Genomic DNA, 14,037 nt, shown 5'->3' with positions numbered 1-14,037 from the left:
GTGTATGATACAACTTCAAGTCTTTGACTTGTTTTCTACATTAAAACCCCAAAGTGGCCATTTCTTCATGGTCGCACCACATGATATTTCATAAAATGGGCATCATCGGACAAAGTTTGTTTGTATATTATGATGGAAATTAAAATAAAAACGCTTTGCATTTTTGTACAGTACTGCAAAACACTAAAAATTATGCCGAGTAGGACATAAAATAAAGACGAATAGGTGTAGAGAATTTAAATGAAGTTTTTAAAACAGAAGTCATGGCCGGACGGTCGCACCATATGATATTTTGACACTTTAAAAATAAAAAAATGACAATTTACTAATGTTTTGTGAAAATTTAAATTGAGTGCATATATAGGAGAGATACTACATACATATGGCATCTTTTTATGCATTTAAACATTTTCTTAACTAAAGAAAATGCAGTCGGACAGAAAATTTAGGCGTCACGTCAATGACCCAAATACATAAATACTTATTTATATGCACATGAAATCTTGGGACTCTTGTTTTCATATGTTTCTTGGATCTTCTTTTAGTCATTTCCAATTCCCCTTTGCCTTTCTTTTGCCAAAATAATCTGCATCTAGTAGCACACATCTGAAAACAGCAAGTTAGTTGCATGAACACAGAAATGTTTTTTTTTTCGTCACACGCTGTTGCTAATCATTAGAATAAACATCATTACATTTTGTCATATTTTGATTGTAGTGATAATTTCTGTTATTAAAGAAGAAACTTTTTTATTATTTATTTACTTATTTTTAATGACCAATATGCAGCCTTTGGATATCTGACACATTTAAACACAAGGGATTAAAGTTGTTGCTTAATAACTTCTAACTCTGATAACTATGTAAAAACTGTATGTCAAAGTGTTAAAGCTTTTTAAACCATTCTTTATTTATATATATATATACAGTGTATCACAAAAGTGAGTACACCCCTCACATTTCTGCAAATATTTTATTATATCTTTTCATGGGACAACACTATAGAAATAAAACTTGGATATAACTTAGAGTAGTCAGTGTACAGCTTGTATAGCAGTGTAGATTTACTGTCTTATGAAAATAACTCAACACACAGCCATTAATGTCTAAATGGCTGGCAACATAAGTGAGTACACCCCACAGTGAACATGTCCAAATTGTGCCCAAAGTGTCAATATTTTGTGTGACCATCATTATTATCCAGCACTGCCTTAACCCTCCTGGGCATGGAATTCACCAGAGCTGCACAGGTTGCTACTGGAATCCTCTTCCACTCCTCCATGATGACATCACGGAGCTGGTGGATGTTAGACACCTTGAACTCCTCCACCTTCCACTTGAGGATGCGCCACAGGTGCTCAATTGGGTTTAGTCCATCACCTTTACCTTCAGCTTCCTTAGCAAGGCAGTTGTCATCTTGGAGGTTGTGTTTGGGGTCGTTATCCTGTTGGAAAACTGCCATGAGGCCCAGTTTTCGAAGGGAGGGGATCATGCTCTGTTTCAGAATGTCACAGTACATGTTGGAATTCATGTTTCCCTCAATGAACTGCAGCTCCCCAGTGCCAGCAACACTCATGCAGCCCAAGACCATGATGCTACCACCACCATGCTTGACTGTAGGCAAGATACAGTTGTCTTGGTACTTCTCACCAGGGCGCCGCCACACATGCTGGACACCATCTGAGCCAAACAAGTTTATCTTGGTCTCGTCAGACCACAGGGCATTCCAGTAATCCATGTTCTTGGACTGCTTGTCTTCAGCAAACTGTTTGCGGGCTTTCTTGTGCGTCAGCTTCCTTCTGGGATGACGACCATGCAGACCGAGTTGATGCAGTGTGCGGCGTATGGTCTGAGCACTGACAGGCTGACCTCCCACGTCTTCAACCTCTGCAGCAATGCTGGCAGCACTCATGTGTCTAATTTTTAAAGCCAACCTCTGGATATGACGCCGAACACGTGGACTCAACTTCTTTGGTTGACCCTGGCGAAGCCTGTTCCGAGTGGAACCTGTCCTGGAAAACCGCTGTATGACCTTGGCCACCATGCTGTAGCTCAGTTTCAGGGTGTTAGCAATCTTCTTATAGCCCAGGCCATCTTTGTGGAGAGCAACAATTCTATTTCTCACATCCTCAGAGAGTTCTTTGCCATGAGGTGCCATGTTGAATATCCAGTGGCCAGTATGAGAGAATTGTACCCAAAACACCAAATTTAACAGCCCTGCTCCCCATTTACACCTGGGACCTTGACACACGACACCAGGGAGGGACAACGACACATTTGGGCACAATTTGGACATGTTCACTGTGGGGTGTACTCACTTATGTTGCCAGCCATTTAGACATTAATGGCTGTGTGTTGAGTTATTTTCAGAAGACAGTAAATCTACACTGCTATACAAGCTGTACACTGACTACTCTAAGTTATATCCAAGTTTCATGTCTATAGTGTTGTCCCATGAAAAGATATAATGAAATATTTGCAGAAATGTGAGGGGTGTACTCACTTTTGTGATACACTGTATATATATACAGGGGTTGGACAATGAAACTGAAACACCTGTCATTTTAGTGTGGGAGGTTTCATGGCTAAATTGGACCAGTCTGGTGGCCAATCTTCATTAATTGCACATTGCACCAGTAAGAGCAGAGTGTGAAGGTTCAATTAGCAGGGTAAGAGCACAGTTTTGCTCAAAATATTGCAATGCACACAACATTATGGGTGACATACCAGAGTTCAAAAGATGACAAATTGTTGGTGCACGTCTTGCTGGCGCATCTGTGACCAAGACAGCAAGTCTTTGTGATGTATCAAGATCCACGGTATCCAGGGTAATGTCAGCATACCACCAAGAAGGACAAACCACATCCAACAGGATTAACTGTGGACGCAAGAGGAAGCTGTCTGAAAGGGATGTTCGGGTGCTAACCCGGATTGTGTATCCAAAAAACATAAAACCACGGCTGCCCAAATCACGGCAGAATTAAATGTGCACCTCAACTCTCCTGTTTCCACCAGAACTGTCCGTCGGGAGCTCCACAGGGTCAATATACACGGCCGGGCTGCTATAGCCAAACCTTTGGTTACTCGTGCCAATGCCAAACGTCGGTTTCAATGGTGCAAGGAGCGCAAATCTTGGGCTGTGGACAATGTGAAACATGTATTGTTCTCTGATGAGTCCACCTTTACTGTTTTCCCCACATCCGGGAGAGTTACGGTGTGGAGAAGCCCCAAAGAAGCGTACCACCCAGACTGTTGCATGCCCAGAGTGAAGCATGGGGGTGGATCAGTGATGGTTTGGGCTGCCATATCATGGCATTCCCTTGGCCCAATACTTGTGCTAGATGGGCGCGTCACTGCCAAGGACTACCGAACCATTCTGGAGGACCATGTGCATCCAATGGTTCAAACATTGTATCCTGAAGGCGGTGCCGTGTATCAGGATGACAATGCACCAATACACACAGCAAGACTGGTGAAAGATTGGTTTGATGAACATGAAAGTGAAGTTGAACATCTCCCATGGCCTGCACAGTCACCAGATCTAAATATTATTGAGCCACTTTGGGGTGTTTTGGAGAAGCGAGTCAGGAAACGTTTTCCTCCACCAGCATCACGTAGTGACCTGGCCACTATCCTGCAAGAAGAATGGCTTAAAATCCCTCTGACCACTGTGCAGGACTTGTATATGTCATTTCCAAGACGAATTGACGCTGTATTGGCCGCAAAAGGAGGCCCTACACCATACTAATAAATTATTGTGGTCTAAAACCAGGTGTTTCAGTTTCATTGTCCAACCCTGTATATATATATATTATGGAGTGTGGACACACTGTAGAGCACATTAAAAGCAAGTAAATGCTGTTTATTATTACATTAAATTAACTGTTTGTTTATTTTATTTTTTATCAACCGTTTTATCTTTGTAAGAATAATTGGACGCTGGGCGAAAGGCAGTTATATCCTGAATAGGGTGCCAATCAGTTGCAGGGCTTCGGCTATCTCACTAACCGATCATGTCGGCCGATAGCTGATTGCATTAATTTAAAAGTACACTTTACTTTCCCACTCATGGTCACTTGGAAAGTGATCAACATGCCCTTCAGATATTTTGTTTGCTTGATATCTCTACATTTTTATCTACTGTTAAAATATATATTTCATACATAATTAACGTATACAATAACCCCAGTCACTGCTGGGCATCTGATTTGCATTTTTTTTTTAAACAGCAAGTTCAAGAGATTAGCAGACTCTTGGTATGTGAGCATCTGACCTGTGCATGTGAAGAACTTGGACTCCCCCACACTCAGTTCGACTTTCTTCAGAGAGATGGAAACCTGCAGGACACCTAGCAGAAACAGAGAAATAAGGTCATAAGAAATTAATCAAACAGACAAAAGAGATCCTCATAAAATGTTATATAAGCTGGAGTGATGAGAGAGATCTGATATAGATCAGATGTGGTGCAGAAAATGGAAAGCCTAGTGAAAAAATGTGTAGAACAGAAAAAAATGCTGATAATCTTTTGATCTCTTTCGTTCTGGCTGTTGCTGGCATTACCACTTCTTTGGCTCTCCCCTAAATCTTTGTCCTGCGGATTTAAGAACCAACCCCGATGCTCTGAACTGTTGGGTACTACCATGCACTTGTACTGTATTAGACCAAATAATAAGTAAAGATTGGAAGGTGTGTGCGGAGGAGACGTGGTTCGCTGGGTGGCTGGGGTGGCTGGTACTTTTCATTAAAGCGTGTAATGTAAACCAGTGGGCTGCTCAGGTGCATTGGTGTGGAGGAGAGCACTGAAGTCTGCATATAAAAGAGCTGAATAATGTATTCATGAGCTGAAGTCGTGAATGTGTGAGCTGGTGTGTGAGGAAAAAAAAGGCAGGCCAGTAAGCTCTGGGAATAGAAATAAAGAGAAAATTCTAGCAGTTTCAGGTCAGCTAGTTCCTCGTGTTAATAAAAAGACTGACTAATGTACAACCTTAAATCAGAAACAGTTGGGACAGTAAAATCTAAAAAACCTGCATTGTTTCTTGACCTTAATTTTTACTGCAGACAGTATGAACCAAAGATATTTCATGTCTTGGTTCTGCTCAACTTCAGTTTATGTCAATTTAAATCTATCCCTGCATTTCAAGAAAGCTGTGATGGTAAAGCATTTACCACTTTGTAATGTTGCCATTCCTTCTCAAAACACTTTTTGGAATCAAGGAGACTAAGTGTTTTAGGTGTTATTTTACCATTCTTCCTGCAAAGTGTGAAGCAGTATGAAGTTGTTGTTGCATTTTTTGCTTCAAAATTCTCCACACATTCTCTATTGGGGACAGATCAGGACTGCAGGCAGGCCAGTCTAGCAATCGTACCCTCTTTTCTGCAGCAATGCCTCTGTAATGTGTGCAGCATGTGGGTTTTGCATTGTCTTGTTGAAAAATGCATGGACGTCCCTAGAAATGATGTTGTCGTGAAGGCAGCATATGTTGCTCTAAATTCTTAATGTACTTTTCTGCATAAATGCTGAAATCACAGACTTTTGTCAAGGGTACTGACACAATCCCATACCATGATAGACCCTGGCTTTCAGACTTGCTGATAACAGTCTGAGTGGGTTTTTTTTAAGCAAACACCATCAATTTATTCCAAAAAAGAACATTAATACTGATTCTATTGACCACAATACACATTTCCATTGTGTGATTGTCCATCCCAGATGCTTCTTCTGGACATGGTTAACATAAGGCTTCTTTTTTGCACTGTTAAATTGTGCACAAAACATTTGTGAATTTAACTCTGTATTGCAGTACTTAAAGAAAGTTGACAAATGTTTGCCAAAGTAATCCCTTCTTCATGTGGTTATATCAGCTAAAGGGATCATGAGGCTTGCATCCTTGCCTTTTTTTGCAATACCACCAGATTACTTGAATCGTTTAATGCTTTTATGCACTGTAGTGGGTAAAACATGCAAATACCTTCCAATCTTCCTTAGATAAACTTTGGATATAAATATTGTAATCATTTTCTCACAACTGGGAATCATCTGCCCATATTTGCTCCTCAAAGCCTGGTATGGATACTGCATTTTTTTTACGTCATTACTAGCCCTAAATTGCCTCTGTCCCAACTTAAAAAAAAAAAATATATTACAGGAATGGATGTTTTATTAAGTCAGCTTTTCTTTTTCTGATTTGGGGTTGTATATTTGTAATACTTTTATGCACACACATGGAAATGTAAAGACACACACAGTACAGCTTCTAGGAAATCAATGGCATTTGACAAAATGATTAATTACTGCACAATCTGAAAGAAGCAAGAGCCAGTCATCTGGATAAAGATAAGCCTAAGGATGAGATCTACTGCCCACAGCAACATCAACATTCTCAAACCGTATTTCTATATATTTATACAAATAAATTGTATACTTTTATGCAGAGTTTTTAAGGACAAAAGAAGTCTCAGACAGAACAGCTCTTAATATACAGTATAATGTTGTGACAACTGTTTTGTAGGGGAAACATGCAAATATGTGAATGACATTTTATGAATGTCAGTAACAGTCACTGGTTACATAAAACTGTTATACTACCTGACATTAACTGCTATGACAACTTACAACACCCTCATAAATATTATATGTCAGTGTAATGACTAAGGGTTCAAGCAAAATGTCACCAAAAAGTGTGTGTAGTCCGTAGTCTGTGTAGTATTAACAAGAAATGTATATACATTTATAAATAAATTGTACAACCCCAAATCAGAAAAAGTTGGGACAGTATGGAAAATGCAAATAAAAAAAGATGCAGTGTTCCTTACATTTACTTTGACTTTTATTTGATTGCACATAGTTTGAATCCAAGATATTTCATGTTTTGTCTGCTCAGCTTCATTTCATTTGTTAATATACATATACATTTGTAATATACATTACATTCCAAAAAAAGTTGGGACGGGAGCAATTTAGGGCTAGTAATGAGGTGAAAAAAACTAAATAACGATGTGATTCCAAACAGGTGATGTCAACAGGTGATTATAATCATGGTTTGGTACAAAATCAGCATCCAGGAAAGGCTGAGTCGTTGATAAGCAAAGATCTTCAGTTTGTCAACAAATGTGTGAGAAAATAATTGAAATGTTTAAAAACAATGTACCGCAAAGAAAGATGGGAAGGGATTTGCATATTTCTCCCTCTACAGTGCATAATATTGTAGCGTCGGCACAGGCTTTACCCAGAAAGCCTTGCGGCAGTGGTGTCTAAGCTCACCGTAGCCGTGTATCCCGTTGTTGGGAGTGGGGTGGCTGCGGTGAGGGTTGGGTAAGTAGCTTATATGTTTGTCTGTTGTATGAATGTATGTGTGTATGAATGGGTGTCTGTCCCTAAAGCACTGAATGAACTGCCAAAGGCAGCTCACTTGCGGCCCTGACGCTATCCTTCCTGCTCGCCGGGGCCACAATATCATTAAACGATTTAAGGAATTGGGAGGAATTTCAGTGCGTAAAGGTCAAGGGCGCAAGCTTAAGCTGAAACCACATGCTGCACACATTACAAAGGCATGCCTGCAGTCCTGACCTGTCCCCAATAGAAAATGTGTGGAGAATTTTGAAACGAAAAATGCAACAACGACAACCCTGTACTGTTGCACATCTTAAGACGTGTTTGCAGGAAGAATGGGACAAAATAAAAGCTGAAACACTAAATCACTTGGTATCCTCGGTGCCAAAACTTCTTTTAACGGTGGTGAATAGGAATGGCAACATTACAAAGTGGTAAGTGCTGTACTGTCCCAGCTTTTTTGGGTTGTGTTGCAGGCCTGAAATGCAGGAATGGATATTTATTAATAAATGAAATGAAGTTGAGCAGACAAAACATGAAATATCTCAGGTTCATACTGTCTGCAATGAAATAAAAGTCAAAGTAAATGTAAGAAACTCTGTGTTTTTTTTTTTATTTGTATTTTCCATGCTGTCCCAACTTTTTTTTCTGATTTGGGGTTGTACTTGTACTTTAGTTGTTTAGGATATATATTTTTTTACTCTTGCTTTTTGATTTTTCCTTTTTTCTGTATTTTTAATGTGGCTGAATATTGAATGTTGTTTCATAAATAAACACATTTTCAGCTAAAAGCCCTAGAACACAACCCACATGATTTTTTCAAATAGCACCAATATTTTTATGGAATATCTGTTGAAATCAGTGGATAGTGTATAGAGCTATGCTTCAAACAGGCATCCGAGACTTCCAGAAATGCTCTTTGTATGAGAGAGCTAAAGCTGCTAAAACCATAAGTGTCTAAAATAGCTGTTTAAGTCTAAGTGAACTGTAAACTGTGCACGAGTGTGTACATGAGTCTGTTGGAAGTGGAAACAGCATCTCAAATCGCATATTACTCATCTATAGTTTAAAAACAGTATTCAGTTTTATGGCACTATTTTTAAAAACAGTTGAAGATACAGCCTCTGGAAGGCGATGTAGGAGAATTTATTAACACGTAATGGGATAAAGATCTTGCAGGATGCAATGCAGCATTGATATTCAGTGTGTTGGAGCATGTTATTTTCCTTACACACATTCAGGCTATATTTTATCTATTCATCATGTTGTGTAACACTGGTACTGGTTTACCCAACACATTGCAGCCCTAGTTTTCCCCACTCTGTTCATTATTGTTAACCTAAATCTGAATCACTTCTATTTTGGCTTAATCTTATCTTGATACCAAGTATAAAGCTTAATCTGGCTTTATAAACAGTACAGCAGACATTACTACCTGCATGTGTGTTTTATGAAAGCTATGTACCTTCCATAAGCTCTTGGTTTTCAAACATCAGCTTTCAGCATTTTTAGATTCACTTCTAAAGCTTAAAATGTGAATCAGGGTTACAGGTTATCTCTGACAGCATCCAAGATAATTATGAGTGTAACAAATTATAATTATGCGAATTAATTGTATTGCATTGACATGGAACCATGATTTTCTGATAAAGTCTGACTCTCTGTCGGCCAACTAATCGAATTAAAAAGATAAGGATCAAGAGTCGCCACAGAAAACATGAGGATTATCACTCTTGACATGCTTAAAAACTTTAAAAATGCTTTAATCTGATAACAGATAGAACATGAACATAGAAAAATCTATTTTGAAAAGTTAAACAAAAAAGGCATTTAATAAATGTATAACCAGTTGCCCAGCGTTCCTATGTGATGTAACCAAGTGTACGTACACCGACCAGGCATAACATCATGACCACTGACTTAATAACACTGATTGTCCCTTCATCACGGCACCTGTTAGTGGGTGGGATATATTAGGCAGCAAGTGAACATTTTATCCTCAAAGTTGATGTGTTAGAAGCAGGAAAAATGGGCGAGCATAAGGATTTGAGCGAGTTTGACAAGGGCCAAATTGTGATGGCTGATGACGACTGGGTCAGAGCATCTCCAAAACTGCAGCTCTTGTGGGGTGTTCCTGTTCTGCAGTGGTCAGTATCTATCAAAAGTGGTTCAAGGAAGGCACAGTGGTAAACCGGTGACAGGGTCATGGGCGGTCAAGGCTCATTGATGCATGTGGGGAGAGAAGGCTGGCCCGTGTAAGCTCAAATTGCTGAAGAAGTTAATGCTGGTTCTGATAGAAAGGTGTCAATGGAAGAAAGTGGCCCGGTCTGATGAATGGTTTTCTTTAACATCACGTGGATGGCCGGGTGTGTGTGCGTCGCTTACCTGGAGAACACGTGGCAGGATGCATAATGGGAAGAAGGTAAGCGGCGGAGGCAGTGTGATGTTTTGGGCAATATTCTGCTGGGAAACCTTGGGTCCTGCCATCCATGTGGGTGTTACTTTGACATGTACCACCTAACTAAGCATTGTTGCAGTATTCCCTGATGGCTGTGGCCACTTTCAGCAGGATAATGCACCCTGCCACAAAGCAAAAATGGTTCAGGAATGGTTTGAGGAGCACAACAACGAGTTTGAGTTATTGACTTGGCCTCCAACGTCCCCAGATCTCAATCCAATTGAGCATCTGTGGGATGTGCTGGACAAACAAGTCCGATCCATGGAGGCTCCACCTCTCAACATGCAGGAGTTAAAGGATCCGCTGTATGTTGCCCTGCAATGGACTGATGCCCTGTCCAGTGAATATACCCACCTTGTTTTTATCATACTGCCTTAGTAATATTACTACACAAGTACAAATAACCTGCAAATATACCACCAAATCTGAAACCTTAATAGATCATTATTTTTTTTTAATTGTACAGCTTTGTGCCCTGTAACAGTGAATTGCTGTATTTTTTTTTCTTTTTCAATTCATCAGAGGCATTCAACCCACTGTTACAGTGTAGGTTTTACTCTAGGATATAATTAATTCCCTTAGAATCTGGTGGCATGGGACTGCAGAAATTACAAATGCTGTCCTCCACTGGTCTGTACTATGTTCAGTATTCACTTTATACATATTTAGATTTGTTCCAGGTTGCCTGTAAATTATGTATTGTAATGATGTATTTTTTTTTATGCTGAGACATTTCTTTAACCGCTGATTTTAGTGTATTGATATTTTTCAATGTTTGCAATTTTTCCTTTTTTTCTAAAGTTGTGTTTAATTCCCTTATTGTAACTTCCTTCACTGGTGCTGACCCCTCACCCTAACCAAGGAGATCTGTAGACTATCACGCACCCCCTCAAATATGCGCACAATCGCTGTTTTTTTTTTTTCACCTTCCAAAGACGGGGTCTCACAGAGAGCAGTATCACTCACTTTTTTTTTACCGCTTATCCAATTAGGGTTGGGGGGGGGGGGGTGCTGCAGCCTATCCCAGCCTTTCAATGGGCTGGGTTACACAGTAACACCCTGGACGGGGCGCCAGTCCATTGCAGGGCAGACACACATACACACACCCATTCACCTACAGGGCAATTCAGTGTCTCCAATTAACCTGACTGCATGTTTTTGGACTGTGGGAGAAAACCCACACAGACATGTGGAGAACATGCAAACTCCACACAGAAAGGACACGGACCGCCCAACCTGGGGATCGAACCCAGGACCTTCTTGCTGTGAGGCGACAGTGCTACCCACCGAGCCACCGTGCCGTATTACATGTGGAAGATCACACTACTATCCGTGAATCAACCATCCCTAATGCAGGTACCTCGATAGCCAGCAGAGGTCTCAGTGGCAGCAGCAATAAGAAACCCACTGATTTTTTCCCCCCTTCAATACCAGTTCAAAATCTTTGACAGGTGCGAAGGCCAAAGCACATCATTTATTAAATTTTCATACTTATGATACAATTTAGTGTTGCCTGTGCCCTGTAAATAGGGGTACATTGGATGACACCACTTTCATTGAGATTGTTTGATTGTGTTGATCAGATGAACAGATGGACAGGGCAGTTGTAGCCTAGTGGTTAAGGTACTGGACTAGTAATCAAAAGGTCACTAATTCAAGCCCCACCACTGCCAGGATGCCACTGTTGGGCCCTTGAGCAAGGCCCTTAACCTTCAATTGCTTAGATAATATACTGTCACAGTACTGTACGTGGCTTTGGATAACAGCATTTGCTAAATAAAAATTTAAATGTAACAATCAGTGCAGTGCCACATTCCTCTAGTGAACCAGTGGAAACCAACCATACCAGCAAAATGGCAACTATAGTAAAACCTATCCACTAGAGTGTCTCACTTTCAAAAAATCAATCATTTAGAGTTGTACCATTCTCTTGGTGTATGCTACTTGTGGCCAATATAAAGATGGATAACTTATCTTACGTGTGTATATCACTACTTCCACATCCCTCTGGACCTGTGAATTAGTTTTTTGAGCCACTCCACTGAAATTTGCATTAGACGTTGCAACCCTACCATATAAAGTTTAGACACATCCTCTACTGCTACTGTTAGTCAAATTCGCCAACAGATTCTTAATTATTTATGTTTTCCTTGAATTCATCACCCATCTGCAGATTTGGTTTAACTGACTTATATAATACATAATAAATAAATAAATAAATAAATAAATGCATCCCTCCCAGAACACCTAGCTCTGTCTCCATCTTTTTAGCTGATACACACAGGCCTGTAAACTCCCTGTTGTACTGCAGGCTTGGCATTATCTTACTGCATATTTTGCTTTTAGTAAACACAAACAGAGGCTCCTGCTATGGGTAATGGGAAAAACGCCTAAAATATTTAGCCTCCTTACTGTTATGTTTTCTTATCTGGCTTTCACAAGAGTTATGTAATAGTGTTTTATACACCGATCAGCCATAACATCAAAACCACCTCCTTGTTTCTACACTCACTGTCCATTTTATCAGCTCCATTTACCATATAGAAGCACTTTGTAGTTCTACAATTACTGACTGTAGTCCATCTGTTTCTCTGCATGCTTTGTTAGACCCCTTTCATGCTGTTCTTCAATGATCAGGATTCTCCCAGGACCACTACAGAACAGGTATTATTTAGGTGGTGGATCATTCTCAGCACTGCGGTGACACTGACATGGTGGTGGTGTGTTAGTGTGTGTTGTGCTGGTATGAGTGGATAAGACACAGCAGCACTGATGGGGTTTTTAAACACCTCACTGTCACTGCTGGACTGAGAATAGTCCACCAACCAAAAATAGCCAACAGCGCCCCGCAGGCAGCGTCCTGTGACCACTGATGAAGGTCTAGAAGATAACCAACTCAAACAGCAGCAATAAATAAGCGATCGTCTCTGACTTTACACCTACTAGGTGGACCAACTAGGTAGGAGTGTCTAATAGAGTGGACAGTGGGTTGCCACAGTACTTAAAACTCCAGCAGCGCTGCTGTGTCTGATCCACTCACACCAGCACAACACACACTAACACACCACCACCATGTCGGTGTCACTGCAGTGTTGAGAATCATCCACCACCTAAATAATGTCCTGCTCTGTGGTGGTCCTGTGGTGGTTCTGACCATTGAAGAACAGGGTGAAATGGGGCTAACAAAGCATGCAGAGAAACAGATGGACTCGCTCAGAATGGTGCAGTAAAAAACATTAATGAGAATTACATTACAATGGATAATACATCATTAAAATGAGAGCTTGTATCTTTGAGATAATTTTATGATTCTTTTATTAATATTTAAACTGTGCTCTGGTCCTTGCTCTCTCTAAAGTAAAATGAATTTTACATGTGCCCTAGCTACATCAATCAGATCACTATACTGCAACATGTTGGTCATTCCTTACATCTGACTGACTGCCTGCGGTCAAAAGCTCTGTTTCTGTTTGAACATCTGAGTACTTTTTACACACTAAGATATAAAAACTGGATAAATATAATAATCTAAAAGTCAACCTCCCTCCACATACCAAAAAGGTTGCCAGTTATCATTTTTAACATCCTTTGTTTTATTAGACATTCTGCTACTATGGATTTGTTTAGAACTTTGTTCAGTAAAACTAATAAAGCTTATTTTTTATTAATGATGATACGAATAAACTTGATTTTTCACTGTCTGATTGATTGATTTTTAAACAGTTTTACCCCTAAGCAAGGTTAAAAAACATACTGAACAGTTCTGTGATAAATTGAAATGTCGATTGCAAGCCAGACCTTCTCATCTAACATCAGTGCCTGACCTTACAAATGCTCTTCAACATTTTAAACAATATTTTTCTCCATTTTTTAGTGTGTCCACTTGCCCGATTGCGTCATGCTTCCTCTCCACCAAAGCCGATCCCCGCTCTGATTGAGGAGAACGAAGCTAACCCACGCCCCCTCCGACACGTGGACAGCATGCCGTATGCATCTTGTCACCTACACTTTGACGAGATCGACACTGTGTATGGAGAGACGCACCCTGACAGCACCCTTTTCCCATCTCAGTGCAGGCCGCATCAATCAGCCACCAGAGGATGTAACTGCATTAGTTATGAGAAAGACTCTATTCGGCTTTTTAATATCCCACCCCCCTGTATTCGAGATCCCAGCTCTGGTTACAGCGTGTGTTTTTACCGCTGTGCCACCTGAGCGGCCTCTTCAACATTTTTGACTATGTTAATGCC

General features: G+C 40.3%; 1 protein-coding gene across 1 annotated transcript in view; it reads right to left on the bottom strand.

Annotated features, from left to right (window-relative positions):
* ncam2 (neural cell adhesion molecule 2) overlaps nt 1-14,037 on the bottom strand; it is a 467,141-nt gene that overhangs the window by 139,131 nt on the left and 313,973 nt on the right. The window contains exon 2 of the mRNA XM_063005428.1: nt 4,273-4,347. Coding sequence (XP_062861498.1) covers nt 4,273-4,347 — 75 coding nt within the window. The remainder of the gene's footprint in view (nt 1-4,272; nt 4,348-14,037) is intronic.

Source organism: Trichomycterus rosablanca, chromosome 12 (genome assembly GCF_030014385.1).
Source record: "Trichomycterus rosablanca isolate fTriRos1 chromosome 12, fTriRos1.hap1, whole genome shotgun sequence".
Taxonomy (NCBI): Eukaryota; Metazoa; Chordata; class Actinopteri; order Siluriformes; family Trichomycteridae; genus Trichomycterus; species Trichomycterus rosablanca.
This window is presented reverse-complemented; position numbering and strand designations above follow the sequence as displayed.